Source organism: Sciurus carolinensis, chromosome 3 (assembly GCF_902686445.1).
Source record: "Sciurus carolinensis chromosome 3, mSciCar1.2, whole genome shotgun sequence".
Taxonomy (NCBI): domain Eukaryota; kingdom Metazoa; phylum Chordata; class Mammalia; order Rodentia; family Sciuridae; genus Sciurus; species Sciurus carolinensis.
Window position 1 is genome coordinate 57676694 of NC_062215.1, and position 21504 is coordinate 57698197.

Below are 21504 nucleotides of genomic sequence, written 5' to 3' on the forward strand. Positions count from 1 at the left end.
TGTTGTCAATGATCCAATAAGAAAACATTTGACCTCCTGTCTCTAGTTTTTCTAAACAGTGCCTTCAGAATTGGGGTTTTAACTTGCTTTCTTCTTTTGGCTTTATTTATTAAAATTGATATCCAGCAATTCCTCAACCTGGACCAGTTGCTATGGAAAAAAACAAATTTGTTAAGGAAATAAAAACTTCCTAATTCACATTTTCATGTACCTTTTCATATTTTTTTACTCTTTTTTGTCCATCCCACCTCTTCACCTTAAGATACCCTTTCTCCTAGAAATAGTCCATTACTTTTTTATTGTTTGTTATATTTAGTTATACATGACAGCAGAATACATTTTGATTCATTGTACACAAGTGGAGTATAACTTTTCATTTCTTTGGTTATACACTATGTTGAGAGGCAATAATTACAGGGTTAGCTCATCCATGGGTTCAAATTCGAGATGTGACATTCATTAGCTTTGTAACTTTTTAGAAAATTATTCAAACCTTCTGAGGTTCAAGTTTATAATATACTATTTGTAAAACTGTATCTACTTCAAATGGTTATTGGAACTGAATGAGAATCAGAGGTCACTCCCTTAGAACAGTGGCAGTCACATTGTAGTTGTGATGTAAGTGACGACTCTCATCATTTTTATTGCACCTTCCTCCTGAGCTGGTCTCTGACCCCATTCCATCATACCCACACTCTACTTCCAGTAATCACAAAGCTTCTCAGAAGCTTAAGTGGAGCCATGGCATTTGTTAAGACCAGAGGCAGGGAGTGTCACTTGGGGGGCAACTTCCCCGTGAGCACCCTCCAGAGGGCACCTTTCACATCAGGGTTCCTGAGACTGTAGATGAGTGGGTTCAGCATGGGGCTGACAACAGTGTTGAGAATGCCAATACCCTTGTCCTTGTCTGAAGCCTCCACAGAACCCAGTCTCATGTAGCTGAAGACGCCAGTTCCATAGAAGATGCCCACCACAGTGAGGTGGGAGCCACATGTGGAGAAGGCCTTCTTCCTGCCCTCAGCAGAGCGGATGCGTAGCACAGCAGCCACCACATGGGCATAGGACACTATGATGAGAATCAAGGGGGCCACACCCATGAAGGCTGCTGCTGCAAAGAGCAACTGCTCATTGAGTTGGGTGCTGGAGCAGGAGAGTTGGAAGAGCTGGGGGAGGTCACAGTAGAAGTGATTGATCACATTGGGGCCACAGAATTTAAGAGTAGACAAGGCAACCGTTTGAGTCAGTGCATTGGTGAAAGAAAAGACACATGACATGCCTGCCAAGGTTTTCTGCTTTCCCCAACCCATACGGGTATTGTAGGTGAGAGGCTGGCAAATGGCCAAATAACGGTCATAAGCCATGACAGTAAGTAGAAAGCAGTCTGTCCCAGCCAGGAGATGGAAGAAGAAGAGTTGTGAGAGGCATTCCCTATAGTGAATGATCTTGTTTTTGGACACAAAATGCCTCAACATGACAGGGACAGTGACACTGATGCTCCCAACATCTAGCAGAGACAAGTTTCCCAAGAAGAAGTACATGGGGGTGTGGAGTCTGGGTTCCATAAAGATGGCGGCAAGCATACTAAAATTACTACCAATAGTAGCTACATAAGCAAGAAGGAAGATGACAAAGAGGATGGGCTGTAGAGCTGGAGTCTCTGTTAAACCCAGCAGGACAAACTTGGTCACAAGTGAACCATTTCCTGAGGCTCCCAGATCCATGACCTTCTTCCACCTGCAGTAGATGGAACAAAGATTGAAGGCACTAATGGTGGTAAAAGGAGAATGAGATCTTTATAACAACCACCAAGCATGGCAATGTCTAGGAGAGCAAGGACACACAGTTTAAGGAGGAGAAAGTTAAAGATTGAGATGTAATAAGAAAAGACTTGATAAATCTGACTCTAAATGGGCAAGAACAGAGGCATTGGATCTATGCACACAGATAGGGATGAACTGATATAAAAAAGAGGAGCAAAGATGACATTTGAAAGTTAGAGGGAGAGACTTTTTTTCCTGAGACCAGAGTTCCAGGACAGAACACACAAGTCGGTAGATGGTTTCACTGTGACAATTTGTGGCACACAAGATCCCAGAGGATGAAAGGAAAGCTTTGGGAGAAGAGGTAGACATGGTCCCCATAACCTGCATCACCCCAGCCCCCACATATTCATGTCATCATACAGTTATCCCTTGGTAATCTCAGGAGTTTGATTTCAGTACTCCTTGGTTACTAAAACCTGTAGATGCTCAAGTCCCATAGATAAAGTACCATATTATTTGCACGTATTATATGCACATTCTCCTACATACTTATATATACATAATATATATTACCTAATACAATTTAAAAGTTATGTAAATAATTGTAATACTGTATCATTTAGATAATAATGGCAAGAAAAAAATCTGTACAAATCGTACAGATGCAAGTTTCTTCCAAATACTTTTTGTCCATGTTGAGTTGATTCCATGGATATGGAACTTACAGAGACAGAGGAATGACTGTGAGTGATGGCAGTAGTAAGATGATTTCTGTGGCTCAGACTATTAAAAGTTTAACTTGTGAAGCCATGAGACTTCATCTGTACTCTTCAGAAAAAGGTAAAAATGCAATGACAAAAAGTGAAACAGCTTGAAGACACATCATTGGAGATATTTCCAGCTCCAAAATTGTTGACTGAAAGTCATTTAAATTTCCTAAGTGTTAACATTATTTTGAATTTCTCCATATAGAACCTGAGAAATTTGGGGTCCAAAGTAGTGACATTTTACTAATAAGACAATAAAATGAGCTTTGAGAAGAGTGAGAGTTTTGAGGTTTAAACTCCTAGATGATTGAGTGGATACACAACAGAGTTGCTTTACCAGATACCCAGATGACCTCTTCCAGATGGAGTCTTGAATAAGCAGAGAACCAGATCCTGAATTTCACTCTGCTTCCAATTCTACCACTACTTAACTTTTTGCTCTTCTTTTGGCTGAATCTAATTACTCATCACTTAACCAATGTAGTATCATGGACCTGATGACCAGATAAAGCCACAGACAGAGTCATGAATGATGGTCTTGTGTGTGGGCCATACCTTCACTCCAAAGTGGCAACCCCAACAAAACACATGGTGACCCACCTTGAACTCTGCTGTAGTGGTAGATATTTAATTCATTCACCTGGAATCTAATTCATGTAGAAAATGGCTTAAGTCAAAGATTCCCCCAGGTTACAGGCATGAACAGAGAAAGACACATCCTGATGAATAGTGTCCTCAGGTCCACAAGGGATCAACCTCCTCCTACAGGTCTGGTCTTTTCTGCATAGACATGTTCTTACCATTACCTCCAACTCAGTCTCTCCAATGCTGGACTGTCCTCTCTCTACCTCACCTGCCCTTCATTGAACTGTTTTGGTAATAGCCTTTACATCCTCCCAGTTAGTGTGACTCAAAAATTTAGTCTTGTCTGACTGGTGCCTCCCTCTGCCCTCTCACAGTCAAATACCCAGGTCCCACTGGATCTTTAGTAAGAGAAGGAAAAGCCATTCCAGAGTCCAGAGGGAGATCTTCACTTATATGGAAACCTAGTTGTTAGTTGGCACTGAGGGGTCTGGGGAAGGCACTCACCTGGCTAAGAAGAATTAACAGGCACTTCATGGGCAAAGAAGAGGGACAGTCATGCTGGCCCACTGACTCAACATAAGAAGAATTTATAAAAGGCAGGTAGACAAAGAGACAAACAACTTGGCTGACATCATTTTCACATTGGGGTTTTTCTCCTCCACATTGTTACCCCTTGGAGGTTTCAGAAATTAGTGCCTTCTGGGGGGACCAGAGCCAGGTAAACACCTGCCTTTGCCAAACAGATAATGATCTCCAGTACCTTTAAATTGTTTTGAGATTTCTCGTTTTTTCCAAGTACAAACTTGTGAATACAGAAAATTCATTTATTTTACATATGTGTTTTTGAGCATCTATTAAGAATCAGCAATCTTATTACCAGCATTTTATACAGTTAAAATGAGTCTTAAAAGTGTTACAGTCTAGGAAGTCATGCAGTGTTGGGGAAAGAGATGAGATTTGGGATATCTGGTTTATTACAGGCTGGCATTGTAGAAGAGGAAGTGACTTGAGACCCTTTAGCATTGCCTGCAACATGGCGAGAAGAGGAAGGTGGAGTCTGGGGTGAGATATGCTCCTAGTTCATCCCTGGAGAAGTGTCCTTGCCAACATCTCTCAAGGTCACCTCACATCACATTACCATCCTCAAATCCAGCTTCTCTTCTAGTCTCAAACAAATGTCTTCCCTTTTACTCTGCTCTCATGGTATAATGTGGACCCTGTAGCATCTGGTTCTAGATGTTTTCCAGCCTCATGCCTCCAGTACCATAAAGGTTTAGAGCATCTTCTAGTCCAGGGTCACCCTACTTTTACTAAATCCTCAAAGTGAGTTTAGGCAGCAAAAATAATTTTTAACAACTCCTTGTTAATTAATAAAGATTTCCCACTGGCTTAAGGCTATCAGAGGTCAAGAGGAGTTGATAGGAAATTAAGGTTATCTGAGACTTCTATTTACAGCTGTCTGTGGAAGAGGACCTCTAGGTTACAGAAACTGAACAGAACCCATCATATGTATTTCCTTTGAATGACTTAACAAAGGCTTGTTTTCTTTCTAGAAGTTTCCATTTCTTCCAGACTGGCAATCTGGAAAACTCAAACTGGGACAACTAATTGCAGGTCTCCCGTCTTCTTGGAAACTCTCCATAAGCTCTTGGGTCTGGGCCAGTTGACCTTCCTTTGTATGGTCACAGTAATCTGAAGGTAAATGCATGTTGCTGACCCTAAATTATCTCCATCCCAGACACTGCTCTGTTGGCTCTCATTCCTGTGTTTGCATATTTCTATGTGAAGAACCCACAGGGACTTCAAGAAGTACGAGAAAAAGTGTATTGTGCACCCCTTTTATACAAAAATGTATGTGTGTGCATGTGCACACACGCAAACTAATAGAACCATATGACTTATGGTGGAAACATTTACAAATAAAAGGTAGTAGAAAAGAGTGATCCCCTGCACCTCCCTGTCCCACACAGAATGAAGTCCAGGGTGAGCCTCACTAGACTGGACACACAATGGCAAGCTTTTCAGTAGAGAGGCACTCCACCCCCACAAACACTGTTCATATTGATAAGAACTGGGAGTGGGAGTGGGAGTGGGAGTGGGATTGGGAGCACGTAGGCAAGTGGCATAACAGCTGGTGCTTCCTGGATGAGGGTATAACTGTTTAAACAGGGCAGGCTCCAGTGGAGCTCAGCCACCATTAGTCCATTCTTCCACTGAGCTGCTGAGTCAACCTCTTAGCTACTAAGAAAGGAGATGCTACTCCTCACTCTCTAATGGAGATGGGAATGTGCCATTCAGTTATTGAGCAACAATTGATTGAATAAGTCTATGTGCTAGTGAAGACATGACCAAAAACAGACATGGGCCCTGCACACGTGGAGTTTACTGCCCAGTGAAAAGTCGGTTTTAAACAGTTACCCCCTGATCACTGTCTCCATATGCCATGAGTGTTTTCACATGTACACACATTCACACACATGCATTTTAATATTTTATTTTGTGTATGAAAATACAAAGGATTGAGCAGAATTTTATTTTCAGCTTTCTTAAAAACCAATCTTTATATTTGAGCATCATTTAATGTACTATTCTTTGAAGTGTTATGATTTTCTGGTATACTATAATTTGCATGTGCCAAAATTTACTTAACCAATGGACATTTAATTCCCAACATTTCACTATTATCGATAAAAATGAAACCATGTCTTTGCATCTCTGATTTTTGTCCTATGTCCTGAGAAGTTTCTGCCCTTTAATTTGTGCAAAGACCTTATCTAATCCACTAATAGTCCACATTTGCATGATTAGATTACTGTTACCTTATGACAAAATAAAAATGACTTAATTATTTATATTTTGTATAAGAGAAAGAGGAAACATATTTTCATGTCCCCTACATGTATTCTTCATATTTTTCTGTATCTTTGTTTTAAGGGAGTTCTGACTGATAGCTTGGGTTTTTATTATTTTATTGGTTCTTTTTTTGTTATACATGAGTGTAGAATTCATTTTGATATAATTATACAAGCATGGAATACATCTTATTCTAATTAGTACCCCTTTGTCTGTGTATGTACACAATTGTAGAATTCACTATGATGTGGTCATATAAGAATTTATGATTCATTTCACTGATTTTTGTTTTCCTTTTTCCCCTCCTGTCCCTTCATTCCCCTTTGTCTAATCTACTGAACTTCTATTTTCCCCCTTGTTCCCCTTATTGTGGATTAACTTTCACATATCATCAAAAATATTCAACCTTTGGCTTTTGGGGACTGACTTATTTCACTTAGCACTATAGTCTCCAGATCCGTCCATTTACTTTCAAAAGTTAAAAAACCATTCTTCTTTATGTCTGAGTAATATTCCATTGTGTATATAATATCACATTTTCTTTATCCATTTGTCTGTTGAAGGGTACCTAGCTTGGTTTCGAAGCTTGGTTATTGTGAATTGAGTTGCTGTAAACATTAATGTAGTGCATCAATGTAGTAAGCTGATTTTAAATCCTTTGGATATATTCCAAGAAGAAGTATAACTGAGTCAATTGGTGGTTTCATTCCTAGTTTTTTGAGGCATCTTCATACTGTTTTACAGAGTAGTTACACCAATTTGCAGTCCCACCAGCAATATGAGTGTACCTTTCCCCCTACATCCTCACCAACATTTATAATTACTTGTGTTCTTAATAATTGCTATTCTGACTCAAAACTTAGTATCTGAAAAACAACCCAATCATTGAATGGGCAAAGAAACTGAACAGGTACTTCTCAGAGGAAGAAATATGTAGGATCAACAAATATATGAAACAAATGTTCAGCATTCCTACCAATTAGAGAAATGTAAATTAAAACTACACTGAGATTTTATATCACTCCATAGTGGAAGTTCTCAAGAATACAAGTGACAATAAATGGTGACTTGTTTGTTAACAGAGGTGTTCAATGTAGTTAACTATGAAAGAAAAGGAAAAAGTCATTTATTTGATAAACATGGCAGATTCAGGGCCCTCGTGTAATAAAGATCATGTGGTGAAGAGAAGTAAATTAATTGTCTTTTTAGACCATTTAATCCATATCAGAATGATGATGATGATGAATATGATGTTGATGATGATAATATTTGCTTATAGTTATATGGATATGAATTTTATTCAAGAGCATGAGGTTGCTATAATGCCCACACTTCAAGTACCTACAGAGCTAAAAGATTCTATATTATTTGTTTTTCTGATTATTTTTCTATTTGACTGATAACACTTTTCCCCATTCATTTATTTTTAATGCATTTCATAAACACAGTGCTAATACAGGCATAACAATATTACACATGCAGTCATATGCTTAGCTTGAGAATCAAAATTACTTTATCTTGGAATTCAGACAATCCTGGCAACACTGGATACCACCACATTCAACTTGCACAGGGATGGTAGAGGTTCCTAGAAGAAGGCAGCTCAAGTTCATATGCCTAAGTCCAGTGACAATTCGTGGAACACCTGAAAAAGCTGGTATCACTCCTCTCTGGTTCACCTCCCGATATGCTGGATTCAGGGAAAAGAGCTTCAGTAACAAACCTACATAAATGGTCTATATAAGAGGGATAACTCACTAGTCATTCTCCTTTGGAGTGCAAATTTCACTCAGTATTGTTTGTGTGGCTCTCTACACCAGTACCTACAGCTGTTATTCACTTATTTCCATGGTTGCATCACACTGCAAGGCATCAGAGTTCCATGATGTATCATTTCTTCTCTGTTTGAAGATACTTTGCTTCTGTGAATGCTCTTGCACACATCTCCTGGTGCACACATACAAGAATTTCTCTAAGGTCTCTAATTAACAATGGAACTAATGCAACTCAGGTTTAAAGGAAAAAAAATATTTTCCAGTGTGACCCTCATGTATGTTGAACTTACTGGGACCCTCCCAGTGCTGCCAAGTTTGTCTGACTTCCAAGGTAAAGTAATTTAATTCTCAAGCTGAGAGTACCATTGCATATGCAATATTGTTACCTCTGTATCAGTGTGTATTTGTGAAATGCAATAAAAAATAAATGGGACAAAGTGTATTCAAACAAAAATAATAAGACATTGCAGGATACAATTTGATGGTATCAACAGCAGTGTGTCAGTTTCTATTGCTCTCCATTCTTATTAAAGCGTGATATTATCACATTTCTTCATTCAGCTCATGATGGTAAGTGTAAAATTGTATCTACATTGTGATTTTTACCCTGCATTTGCTAGTACCAATAATTCTGAATTTTCTTTTCTATGTTCATTGACCATTGTTTCCTCTTCTGTGAGATTTGTTTATATCTTTTGCCTGTTTTCTATTGAGTCTTTGTCTTTTTCTCATTGGTTGCAAAAGTTTTTAATATGTTTTGGATACTTCAGGATAGCTATATGTGATGAAATATTTTTTAATCCGTGGCTTATCTATTTACTTATAAAATGATCTGAAATTTTAGTTAAAGCAAATTTCTCAGTCTTTTTAAAATGAAATTAATGCTTTGGGGGCTTCTTTAAGAAGTATTTACTTCCTAAAAGATCATAAGAATAATCCATAGAATAAATTTAAGAATATATTGCATATATATTATTAGATTATGTTTTAGATTTTACATTGTTACTCTGCAGCATAAGAATCTCATATACCTGAAACTGGGTTTTGTGCACTGAACGTGCAATGAGAAAGAGAGTGTGGTCTTTTCCTCCATGGATCCTTGATTGCCCCAGGGCTGTTTACCAAGACCCCTGTTTCCTACTGCTCTTTAGGCTACCCATGCCATGTGTCAAATTTCCACATATTATTGATAGGCCCTCTACTGTGTTGTTTTGGTTCATTTCTCTAATTTTGCTCAAACATGACCTATCTTAATTACCATGCCTTTAAAATATGTTATAATGGGCAGGAGCTGCCTAGTAAAACAGAAAGTTACACCATGGGTGGTGGCAGTTTTTAACTGGAGTTGGAATCCAGAGTTGAGTACTGGACTTGTCAGAGTGAGCATGCCTTGGATGTAGTGCCCGGACTTGTCCATTGCCTAACAGGTACCAGGGACTTTGACAAGTCTAGTGGCAAGCATCTGAAGGTGGTTGCTAATCCTTTCCCAATTGGCCAGCATCCTGTAGGTGGAGATATCCAGGACTACATCATGAAGAAGTTGCAAAGGACTGGCACCAACCTCAGAGTCTCAAGGACAGAGAAGAGCCTGGTGGTGGGATGATGCATCTCAATTGCTTTTGAAGCAGTTGGAAGAGAGGGACTGGAAAATCTTGCGGAAAAGTTGTTAAAATCATGTTTTGGGATTTGAGTTCCAACTCTGCCACTTCCAGCTGTGTAACATCAAGCAAGTTACTGTCTTTGAGCCCCAGTTTACTCCTCTGTAAAATACAGCAAATAATCAAGCTGCATCAAAGACTTGTCAGGAAGATTAGGTGAGATAATGTACAAAAATAAGGTAACTATTAGTGATGGCTATTTTATCATTACTATTAATATTTATAAGTACCTTACATATGGTATTTGATATAATTCCCAGAACATTCTGGGTTGTTTGAAATATTATTCTGTTTTCACAGATGAAGAAAATGATGACCAAGGAATTCAGCAGCTGGTTCTAAGTCATATGATTAACAAATGAAAAGAACTAGTTTGACTGTAGACCGACCGCATCAGTGTACTTCATATTGCCTCAGGCTGCCCTGGGTAAATATCGAGAGCTGGGGCCCTATAACTAGGGAAATGCAAGCTCTCCATCTGGTGGGAAATTAGGCTTGAAATGGAGCAGGACACTGAAGAAGAGCCAGACAACCTCTTCACATTTTCTGCCCATTAATTTCATTACCAGGACCCTCACCTTCTAATTAGGCCTAGAAAATCATAGTATGGGGTGACAACACTGGGGACCCTAGAGCACTCTTAACTCAATTCAGCTCTTCTCCTACCACTTCAAAAATCATTATGGGACCTCCCCCAACAAGATGCAAGCCCAGCAGCTCCCCCTAACAAGGTTCTGAGAGGGAAAGCACTGCATTCCTGAGGACTCATTAGGAAACCATGTTTGGAGAAAGCTTCTCCCTTTTGCCTCTTTCTTCTACCTCCTTCTCACCTCCAGGTCAAGGCAAACCTGGAAGTTGGCTAAGAGTTCTCACTGGGGCAAGGAATCTGGGGAAACAAACCATTTCATCTGGGGACTCTGATCTGGCTTTAGCACCACCATTAACTCCATGGGTGACTTTGGAAAGATGAACAAACTCTCTGGGCTTCATTATCCTTGTTTGATAAATGGAATGAATAACCCTCTATTTACCCCATGTGATTAATATGAACAGTGGTGTGGGGAATTGTGTGAAATCTTTTTTTTTTAAAAATCAAAATCATCACAGAGTCACAAGGCACCATTACTGGGTTCATTAGATTCTTAGATTGTTTATAGGTTTGTGACTCCCCAGACTCCCTCTCCTTCCTGGGAGGGCCAATTTCTGAGGTCCTCAGAGCATACATTGCAATGGATGGAGCTCCATGACAGAATCTCATCTCTCTTTCATTTTCTTATATATCACCTTTCCATATTCTCTGGGACTAGGGTCTAAATAGTGCTTCAAATTCTTCCTTTCCCTTTTGCAGAAACCTTGATGACTATTGTATGTGTAACAAGTTGAGTACTCTCCAGCAACTCGAGGCACCAAATTTGTTACTTAAGTGAGTCAAACCTCTCATTTTACAGAGGTTTCAGGAGGGAGAGTCTTGCTCAGGGAAACTGATCAAAAGAGAGAAAGAACTTGGACATTCTTATCTCAGGGCATTTTGCCTGCCTTGACAAAGTCATTGAATGGAACCTGCTTTCTATGTCTATTGGATTATGAGTGCATTCAGAGCATCAAGCATTCTTCCTGGACCAATTCCTCAGGAGGCAACCTTGGACTAGAGGCCTATATCAGGCAGACACATCAGACAGTAAAGGGTTTAGCTGGAATGTCAGAGCAGGGGTGATGAATGTTCTCTGAAGCTCATGCTGGACACCTAGGAATGTTAATCTAGGAGGACATTTTCATTGAAGGTCATCACCATAATCTTAGGTACTTAGATGGTGCTTATCCTAGGATCTTGGTAATGACAAATTTCACCTTGTCAGAGTAAGGGTCATAGAACTTCTTTCTAACATGTGATTTCCTTGCCTATTTTTTATTCACAGGGCCTACCCCTTCTATTTGCCCAATTCTTTTGGACTGTTTTTGTGAAAAGGCAAATATCATATGAATGGATTTGATCCGATGTCTCCCAAATCATTTCTTAGAAATGCCCCCATCTAGACAGAGGGAACCGAATTTCCTACGGTAGTACTTTTGTGCCTTAGACTTAAACCCATACTTTAAATCATATAAATATCTTATCATATTGCATAAACTACAACTTATTCAGAAAAAGTTCTACAGCCCAATTTCATGCACTCTTTCACTGATCTTGTTGATCTTATGGTCTTAGTTTCAACGTCCACTCACTCATTTATTTCAGAAATATCAAACACAAACTGTATATAAAGTATAATGGCAGGCATTGAGAATGCAAAGCTGAATCAGTTGTAAATCCCTCTGCGAGTCAGTGTGGAGAGGAGGTTTGTTCTATAGAGAAATGACAGTGCAAGAGGTTAACAGGTATAAGAGCTGTGAAGTGTATAATTCAAGAGTGGTGGAAGTTTAGTGAAAGGAATTTTAGATGGGGAAGAACCATGAAAACTTCAATAGAGGAGGAACAATTTAATAGGGTCAAAGGATTTGAGAACTTGGAGTAAGCAAGAAGATATTCCAGTTAAACAGTTTGAGAAAGGGTTAAGGATTCTTAAAAGAATTTAGGAGACACCACATCAAATGTCTCACCTATAGAGTCCCCTACACATTTGTTGCCAACATCTTATTTGTGCTTGTGATACTGGCTTTGAGTTTTCCACCAACTACCCTGAGAGTGGATAGCTGCTTCTCAACCTTAGTAACATGTAGAAAATGAATCTGTGTAGAAAAGGGGACATATGCTCATTTAGTCCCATCACCTTATTTCACAGTGGTATAGCAACTTCCACAATATTTGAAAGAATCCTTTCATCAATGGTGGAGCACATACTCAGAAATTTTAACCCATACATTTGTATTTTTCCTGAGAGTACAAAGTAATTTATATTTAATTACCTCCCATCTTCCTATCTCCTGTTACCTCTGAGAGAAAAATTCCCAGAGTCAACTTAAATCATTTTATTTATATGACATAAACATTGGACTTTTATTGCTTTTGGTGTCTTTTCTATGGAAAAATATGACAGATATTGGCTGTTAAGAATGGACTGTTTATGTCACATATTTTTTGGCCATTTGTATGTCTTGAGAACTGTCTATTCAGATAATTTACCCATTTTAAAATCAGATTATTATTTTTTCCTGTTGAGCTTTAGATGTTATTATTAGTGTCTGTGAGTATTTAGACCATTTTAAGAGTATAGCTAAAAGCATCATAGATAATAATAAATGTTGTGAACTTTGAAACTTTCATTGCCCTATTTTGTATTTTACTTCAAGATATGGTCTCACTGAGTTGCTTAATGCCTTGTTTTTTTTGCTGAGATTGACTTTGAACTCAAGATCAACCTGCCTCAGCCTCCTGAGCTGCTAGGATTACAGGCATGTGCCATGGCACCTGAATATATTCTGGATATTAATTCATTGTCAGATGAATAGTTTGAAAGATTTGTGTGCATTCTGCTGGTTGTTTCTTCACTTTGTTGATGGTTATTTTCTTTATAAGAATAAAGAAGAAGAAACTTCTGTGCAGAAACTTCTTATTTTCATATAATTCCATTTGTATATTTTGACTTTTGTTGCCTGTACTTTTGAGGTTTCATCCATAAGTCTTTATTTATATCAATGTCTCAAAGTTTTTCTGTTTTCTTCTAGAATTTCTTAGTGTCAGGTCTCACAATTAGGGTTTTTTTTCCTACTTTAAGTTGATTTCTGAGGACAGGCAGGGATGTATTTTTATTCTTTTTGGTATGTATAATGGATTTTCTAATGCCTCTTTAGGTATCAGGAAGTGTCTCTAGGGCATTCAGTTAGACACTCTTATCTAATGACTTTTATCCAATGACTTCATAGTTATTTGGGGATTAACAAACATAAAATGAGTAGGCTCATCAATGGGCACTATTTTGAGAAAACACAAAACCAGAGATTTTATAAGTACCTTCAGTATTCACTCAAACCCCTGTAATTCCAACTCAACCGTGTTCCCCCGTAGTCTCCTCACTGGTGAAATGAGGGAGTAAATGTTCTCCAAGAACCAAATCACATTAGGCCAGTGTACATGGGAGCAATGACAACTAGTTATGGGCACTGGCAAGGCCATTGGTGTGAGTAGAGGCTGTGTTCAACCTGGTACTCTATGCCAATGGATTCCAGATGAATATGACCCTAGATGTGGAACCCAATAGTGACTCAAGATCTGCATTATCAATAGGAAATTAACACAATGTATTTTATAATAATTAGGAATCTATTTTCATTATCTCCAGATCAGGGCAATGAAAGTTTCAAAGTTCACAACATTTATTATTATCTATGATGCTTTTAGCTATACTCTTAAAATGGTCTAAATACTCACAGACACTAATAATAACATCTAATTACTGAATGTTCAAAGATTCATCGAAGGAACCAAAGTATGCTAAAACATGCACACAAAGAATAAAACAGGACTTCAGCTTCCATTGATGGGCACCACACAGATTAATTGTGGTGGAAACTGATAAGCTAGTTGGTTGCTTTGTTACAGGAAGAATTTCTACAAGGAGGACATAATTGAGTAAATTTTATTTTATTTTTTCAGAGCATTGAAGCAAATATACGTAGTATTCTATACCTTTATTTAATCTGTAGGAGATGCACAAGGCAGTCATTGACACTATATCTATCCTTGGTCATTAAAGACCTCTGTAATCTTTTTAAAAATTGTTCTATTTAGTTATACATGAAAGCATCTTAAAGAATCAAAATATATAATTTTATTAACTTAGAATATATATGATTATAAAAATTTTCCAATTCATTGTAGATCATCTGAGAGGAAAAACTATGTTCCAACTGTTGGTGGGAGTCATTTCCTTCCTGTCATTTTCCAGGTTCCAATGTTCATGCTTCAAGTATAAATTTATTTCCTGCTCACTCTTAATTTTACATCAGAAGATATCATCTGCTATGAATTGGAATGGAATGTACCAATTTTGCATCTAATTATTGTTGGCGTCTAAGAAATCTACTGACTTGTGTATGATTACTTTTTATCTACATTGCTAATTTCTTAATAATTCTGTTTCCCAGGTTCGTTTGTTTGTTCCTCCCTTGGGTTTTTTTTTTTTTTTTTTACTTTCTTTTTTTTTTTATTATAAAATTGTAAACAAATGGGATACATGTTATTTCTCTGTCTGTACATGGCGTAAAGGCATACCATTTGTGTAATCATAAATCTACATAGGGTAATGTTGTTTGATTCATTCTGCCATTTTTTCCCTTCCCCCCCTCCCCTCCCACCCTTCCCCTCCATCTATACAGTCCTTCCTTCCTCCATTCCTGCCCCCCTCCCTAAACCCAACTCCAACCCCAACGCTAACCCTTCCCACCCCCCATTATGTGTCATCATCCACTTATTAGCGATATCATTCTTCCTTTGGTTTTTTGAGATTGGCTTATCTCACTTAGCATGATATTCTCCAGTTTCATCCATTTGCCTGCAAATGCCATAATTTTATCATTCTTTATGGCTGAGTAATATTCCATTGTATATATATACCACATTTTCTTTATCCATTCATCAATTGAAGGACATCTAGGTTGGTTCCACAATCTGGCTATTGTGAACTGAGCAGCTATGAACATTGATGTGGCTGTATCTCTGTAATATGCTGATTTTAAGTCCTTTGGGTATAGGCCAAGGAGTGGGATAGCTGGGTCAAATGGTAGTTCCATTCCAAGTTTTCTAAGGAATCTCCACACTACTTTCCAGAGTGGCTGCACTAATTTGCAGCCCCACCAGCAATATAAGAGTGTACCTTTCTCCCCACATCCTCGCCAACACCTGTTGTTGGTTGTATTCTTGATGATTGCCATTCTAATTGGGGTGAGATGGAATCTTAGGGTGGTTTTGATTTGCATTTCTCTTATTACTAGAGATGTTGAACATTTTTCCATATGTTTGTTGATTGCTTGTATATCTTCTTCTGTGAAGTGTCTATTCATTTCCTTAGCCCATTTGTCGATTGGATTATTTACATTCTTGGTGTAGAGTTTTTTGAGTTCTTTATAGATTCTGGAGATTAGCGCTCTATCTGAAGTATGATTGGCAAAGATTTTCTCCCACTCTGTAGGCTCTTTCTTTGCATTGCTGATAGTTTCCTTTGCTGAGAGAAAGCTTTTTAGTTTGAATCTATCCCAGTTATTAATTCTTGCTTTTATTTCTTGTGCTATGGGAGTCCTGTTGAGGAAGTCTGGTCCTAAGCCGACATGTTGAAGCTCTGGACCTACTTTTTCTTCTATAAGATGCAAGGTCTCTGGTCTGATTCCGAGATCCTTAATCCATTTTGAGTTTAGTTTTGTGCATGGTGAGAGATATGGGTTTAGTTTCATTCTGTTGCATATGGATTTCCAATTCTCCCAGCACCATTTGTTGAAGAGGCTATCTTTTCTCCATTGCATATTTTTGGCCCCTTTGTCTAGTATGAGAAAATTGTATTTATTTGGGTTTGTGTCCATGTCCTCTATTCTGTACCATTGATCCACCTTTCTATTTTGGTACCAATACCATGTCGTTTTTGTTACTATTGCTTTGTAGTAGAGTTGAAGATCTGGTATTGCGATACCCCCTGCTTCACTCTTTCTGCCAAGGATTGCTTTAGCTATTCTGGGTTTTTTATTCTTCCAGATGAATTTCATAATTGCTTGCTCTATTTCTGTAAGGTACATCATTGGGATTTTCATTGGAATTGCATTGAATCTGTATAGCACTTTTGGTAGTATGGCCATTTTGACAATATTAATTCTTCCTATCCAAGTACATGGGAGATCTTTCCATCTTCTAAGGTTTTCTTTAATTTCTTTCTTTAGTGTTCTGTAGTTCTCATTGTAGAGGTCTTTCACCTCTTTTGTGAGATTGATTCCCAAATACTTTATTTTTTTCGAAGCTATTGTGAATGGGGTAGTTTTCCTAATTTCTCTTTCTGAAGATTCATCGCTTATATATAAAAATGCCTTCGATTTATGTGCATTGATCTTATATCCCGCTACTTTACTGAATTCACTTATGAGATCTAAAAGTTTTCTGGTGGAATTTCCTGGTTCCTCTAAGTATACCATCATATCATCAGCAAATAGGGATAGTTTGAGTTCTTCTTTTCCTATTCGTATCCCTTTAATTTCTTTGGTCTGTCTAATTGCTCTGGCTAGAGTTTCAAGGACGATATTGAATAGAAGTGGTGAAAGAGGGCATCCCTGCCTTGTTCCAGTTTTTAGAGGGAATGCTTTCAGTTTTTCCGAATTTAGAATGATATTAGCCATGGGTTTAGCGTAGATTGCCTTTACAATGTTAAGGAATGTTCCCACTATCCCTATTTTTTCTAGTGTTTTGAGCATGAAGGGGTGCTGTATTTTATCAAATGCTTTTTCTGCATCTATTGAAATAATCATGTGATTCTTGACTTTAAGTCTATTGATATGGTGAATGACATTTATTGATTTTCTGATGTTGAACCAACCTTGCATCCCTGGGATGAAACCCACTTGATCATGGTGCACTATCTTTTTAATATGGTTTTGTATGCGATTTGCTAAAATTTTGTTGAGAATTTTTGCGTCGATGTTCATTAAGGATATTGGTCTGAAATTTTCTTTCCTCGATGTGTCTCTGTCTGGTTTAGGAATCAGGGTAATATTGGCTTCATAGAATGAGTTTGGGAGAGTTCCCTCCTCTTCTATTTTCTGGAATACTTTGAGAAGTATTGAAGTGAGTTCTTCTTTAAAAGTTTTGTAGAACTCGGCTGAGAACCCATCTGGTCCTGGACTTTTCTTTGTTGGTAGGCTTTTGATGACTTCTTCTATTTCATTACTTGAAATTGGTCTATTTAAATTGTGTATGTCCTCCTCGTTCAGTTTAGGCAATTCATATGTCTCTAGAAATCTGTTGATCTCTTCGAAATTTTCTATTTTGTTGGAGTATAGATTTTCAAAATAGCTTCTAATTATGTTTTGTATTTCGGTCGTGTCTGTTGTGATATTTCCTTGTTCATTCCGAATTTTAGTGATTTGGGTTTTCTCTCGTCTTCTCTTTGTTAGTGTGGCTAAAGGTTTATCAATTTTGTTTATTTTTTCGAAGAACCAACTATTTATTTTGTCAATTTTTTGTATTGTTTCTTTCGTTTCAATTTCGTTGATTTCAGCTCTCAGTTTAACTATTTCCTGTCTTCTACTACTTTTGGTGTTGGTCTGTTCTTCTTTTTCTAGGGCTTTGAGCTGTAGTGTTAGGTCATTTATTTTTTGAGTTTTACTTCTTTTATTAAATGCGCTGCATGAAATAAATCTTCCTCTAAGTACCGCTTTCATAGTGTCCCAGAGATTTTGATATGTTGTTTCTTTGTTCTCGTTTACCTCTAAGAATTTTTTAATTTCCTTCCTAATATCTTCTGTTATCCATTCATCATATAGTAGCATATTGTTTAATCTCCAGGTGTTGGAGTAGTTTCTGTTTTTTACTCTTTCATTAATTTGTAACTTCAATCCATTATGATCTGATAGAATACAAGGTAGTGTCTCTATCTTCTTGTATTTGCTGACATTAGCTTTGTGGCATAATATATGGTCTATTTTAGAGATGGATCCATGTGCTTCTGAGAAGAAAGTGTATTCGCTCTTGGTTGGATGGTATATTCTATAAATGTCTGTTAAGTCTAAATTATTGATTGTGTTATTGAGATCTATGGTTTCTTTGTTCAATTTTTGTTTGGAAGATCTGTCCAGTGGTGAAAGAGGCGTGTTAAAATCACCTAGTATTATTGTGTTATGGTCTATTTGGTTTCTAAAATTGAGAAGGATTTGTTTAACATACATGGATGAGCCACTGTTTGGGGCATAGATGTTTATGATTGTTATATCTTGCTGATTTATGCTTCCCTTAAGCAGTATGAAATGTCCTTCTTTATCCCTTCTAACTAACATTGGCTTGAAGTCCACATTATCTGAAATGAGGATGGATACTCCAGCTTTTTTGCTGAGCCCATGTGCATGGTATGTTTTTCCCCATCCTTTCACCTTTAGTCTATGGGTATCTCTTTCTATGAGGTGAGTCTCTTGCAGGCAACATATTGTTGGATCTTTCTTTTTAATCCAATCTGCCAGTCTATGTCTTTTGATTGATGAATTCAGGCCATTAACATTCAGGGTTATTATTGAGATATGATTTGTATTCCCAGTCATTTGGTTCATATTTATAATTTTTGACACATCTTGGTTCCTCCTTTATTTGACAGTTCCTTTAGGATAATTCCTCCCTTTGCTGATTTGCTTCTTTGTTTTTTATCTCTTCCTCATGAAATATTTTGCTGAGAATGTTCTGTAATGCTGGCTTTCTTTTTGTAAATTTTTTTAGCTTTTGTTTATCGTGGAATGATCTTATTTCATCGTCAAATTTGAAGGTAAGTTTTGCTGGGTATAAGATTCTTGGTTGGCATCCATTTTCTTTCAGAGCTTGAAAAATGTTGTTCCAGGCCCTTCTAGCTTTTAGGGTCTGGATTGAAAAATCTGCTGATATCCGTATTGGCTTCCCCCTGAATGTAATTTGGTTCTTTTCTCTCACAGCCTTTAAAATTCTGTCTTTATTTTGTATGTTAGGTATTTTCATTATAATGTGCCTTGGTGTGGGTCTGTTGTAATTTTGTGTATTTGGAGTCCTATAAGCCTCTTGGACTTGATTTTCCATTTCATTCTTCAGATTTGGGAAATTTTCTGATATTATTTCTTCAAATAGATTGTTCATTCCTTTGGTTTGTTTCTCTAAGCCTTCCTCAATCCCAATAATTCTCAAATTTGGCCTTTTCATGATATCCCATAGTTCTTGGAGATTCTGTTCATGATTTCTCACCATCTTCTCTGTTTGTTCAACTTTGCTTTCGAGGTTAAATATTTTGTCTTCAATATCTGAAGTTCTGTCTTCCAGCTGTTCTATCCTATTGGTTATGCTTTCTATGGAGTTCTTAATTTGGTTTATTGTTTCCTTCATTTCAAGGATTTCTGTTTGGTTTTTTTTCAATATCTCTAACTCTTTATTGAAATGATCTTTTGCTTCCTGAATTTGCTCTGTTAACTGTCGATTGGTGCGATCGTTCAATGCCTGCATTTGCTCTTTCATCTCATCGTTTGCTTCCCTAATCATTTTAATTATGTACATTCTGAACTCCCTTTCTGTCATTTCTTCTGCCATGCTGTCGTTGGATTTTATTGATGTAACATCTAGATTTGTTTGGGGCATTTTCTTCCCTTGTTTTCTCATATTGTTCAGGGATCAGTGGGTCATTAAGATATTGCAGATTTCCTCTATCAACTTATAATGTCCCTGAAGATTGCTAGTATATCCCCTCTTATCCTTCAATAGCCTGAAGTCTTGGAGGAGGTTGATAATGCAGAGCTCCACGAAGAAGCTGCCTCTCTAGGTGTGGTAACCCTCAGGTGGCGTATATTCCCTGCTAGTGGGCGGAGGTGCCTCCACTTGTTGACCAATGGTCATCCAATGGGGAAGTAGACTGTGGGCTGAGGCAAGGCCTGTTTGTGCCTATGTCTCTGGTTTTACCGTCCCTGTGGGAAAACCTCCCCCGGCCGGGAAGAGTCACTCGGTGGGGACGTCTTGCTAGTCAGTTGCCCTCCTAGAGGTTCCCCTCAATCTACAACTACCTCCTGGGCTGGGCTGTCTTCTTCTGCAACGATCCCAGGGGCCCGGACCTACGTCCTGGGCCTGGGAGCCTCACCCTTCGCAGGCGAGTCTCCTTCGGCTGCCTCTCCCAGAGAATCTGCCCGCAGCCCTGGAAACTTCGCTCCGCCCCTAGGCGTGTCTCTGTGTGGCTCTTCCAGCAAGAAGCCACCTAGCTCCTGGGACCCTGCTCTGCACCAATCGCCTGGCTATGCAGCCCCTCCCCTGAGCCACCACCTGGAGCCCCGTACAATAGCTCCGAGACACAGAGACCCGCCACACACCTCCTCCTCCGGACAGCCGCCCGTTTTCCGACGCAGTCACTAGGAATCCAAACAACTCACTTCGGGTCTCCTCCTCCCGCCAACCACCCGTAGCCCTAGGCAGTCACTCCAAGTCCAAGTGACCCGCCCTGTTCCTCCTCCTCCCCCTTGGGGTAGCCCCCCAGGTGTTCAGGAACGGTGGCTCCGAGACCAGGTGACTCACCACGCTCCTCCTCCAGGCAGGCCACCGGTGTTCAGGAGCGGTTGCTTTTAGTCCAATCAGCTCACCACTCGCCTCCTCCTCTGGCAACCGCCTGTGGTTCTGATGCAGTCACTCCCAGGCTAAGCGTCCCACTGCTCTCCTCCTCCAGGCAGGCCACCAGTGTTCTGGAGCAGCTGCTCCGAGTTCAAACAGCTCGTCACGCAGCTCCTCCTTTGGCAACTGCCCGCAGCTCTGATGCAGCCACTCCCAGGTCAAGCAACACGCAGCGCTCCTCCTCCTCCTCCGGGCAACCTCCCGGCACTCAGGAGCGCTCGCTCTGGGTTCAAACAGTTTACCAAGCAGCTCCTCTTCTGGCAACCGCCTGTGGTTCTGATGCAGTCACTCCCAGACCAAGCGTCCCGCCGCGCTCCTCCTTCTCCTCCGGGCAACCTCCCGGCACTCAGGAGCGCCCACTCTGAGTTCAAACAGCTCACCACGCAGCTCCTCCTCTGGCAACCGCCCGTGGCTCTGATGCAGTCACTCCTAGACCCAAGCGACCCGCCAGGCCTCTCCTCCTCCTCCGGGCAACCCCCCAGTGTTCGGAAGCGGTCACTCTGGGTCCAAACAGCTCGCCACACAGCTCCTCCCCAGGCAGCCACCTGGAGCCCCAGCGGCTGCTCGAGTCCAAGCGCTATGCTGAGCCGCCTCCTCTACGATGATCCCAGTTGTCCGTGTTTACCGCTCCAGCGGGGGGAGGGGCGTCTCGCCGAGCAACTCCACTTCACAAATTCCCTGTGTTCCGGGGCTACCGCCCCATCCGGGACGCCTCCCCAACAGGAGAGACTCACCCGGCAGCTTTGAGTTGGTCCCAAGTCTCTCACTATCTCCTCTTTTGAATCTTGCGTCCTGGAGCAGCGTGAAATGCAGCCG

General features: G+C 39.5%; 1 protein-coding gene across 1 annotated transcript; it reads right to left on the reverse strand.

Moving 5' to 3' along the window:
* Window positions 1–773: 773 nt before the first annotated feature.
* Window positions 774–1724, reverse strand: LOC124979378 (putative olfactory receptor 3A4). Its single transcript, XM_047543829.1, has one exon. The coding sequence runs from the start codon at window positions 1719–1721 to the stop codon at window positions 774–776; it is 948 nt and encodes a 315-aa protein (XP_047399785.1). The 5' UTR covers window positions 1722–1724.
* Between the last annotated feature and the right edge of the window lie 19780 nt (window positions 1725–21504).

Excerpts from the sequence above, each read along its gene's own strand:
- LOC124979378 (XM_047543829.1), bottom strand. The coding sequence starts at position 1,721 with ATGGATCTGGGAGCCTCAGGAAATGGTTCACTTGTGACCAAGTTTGTC.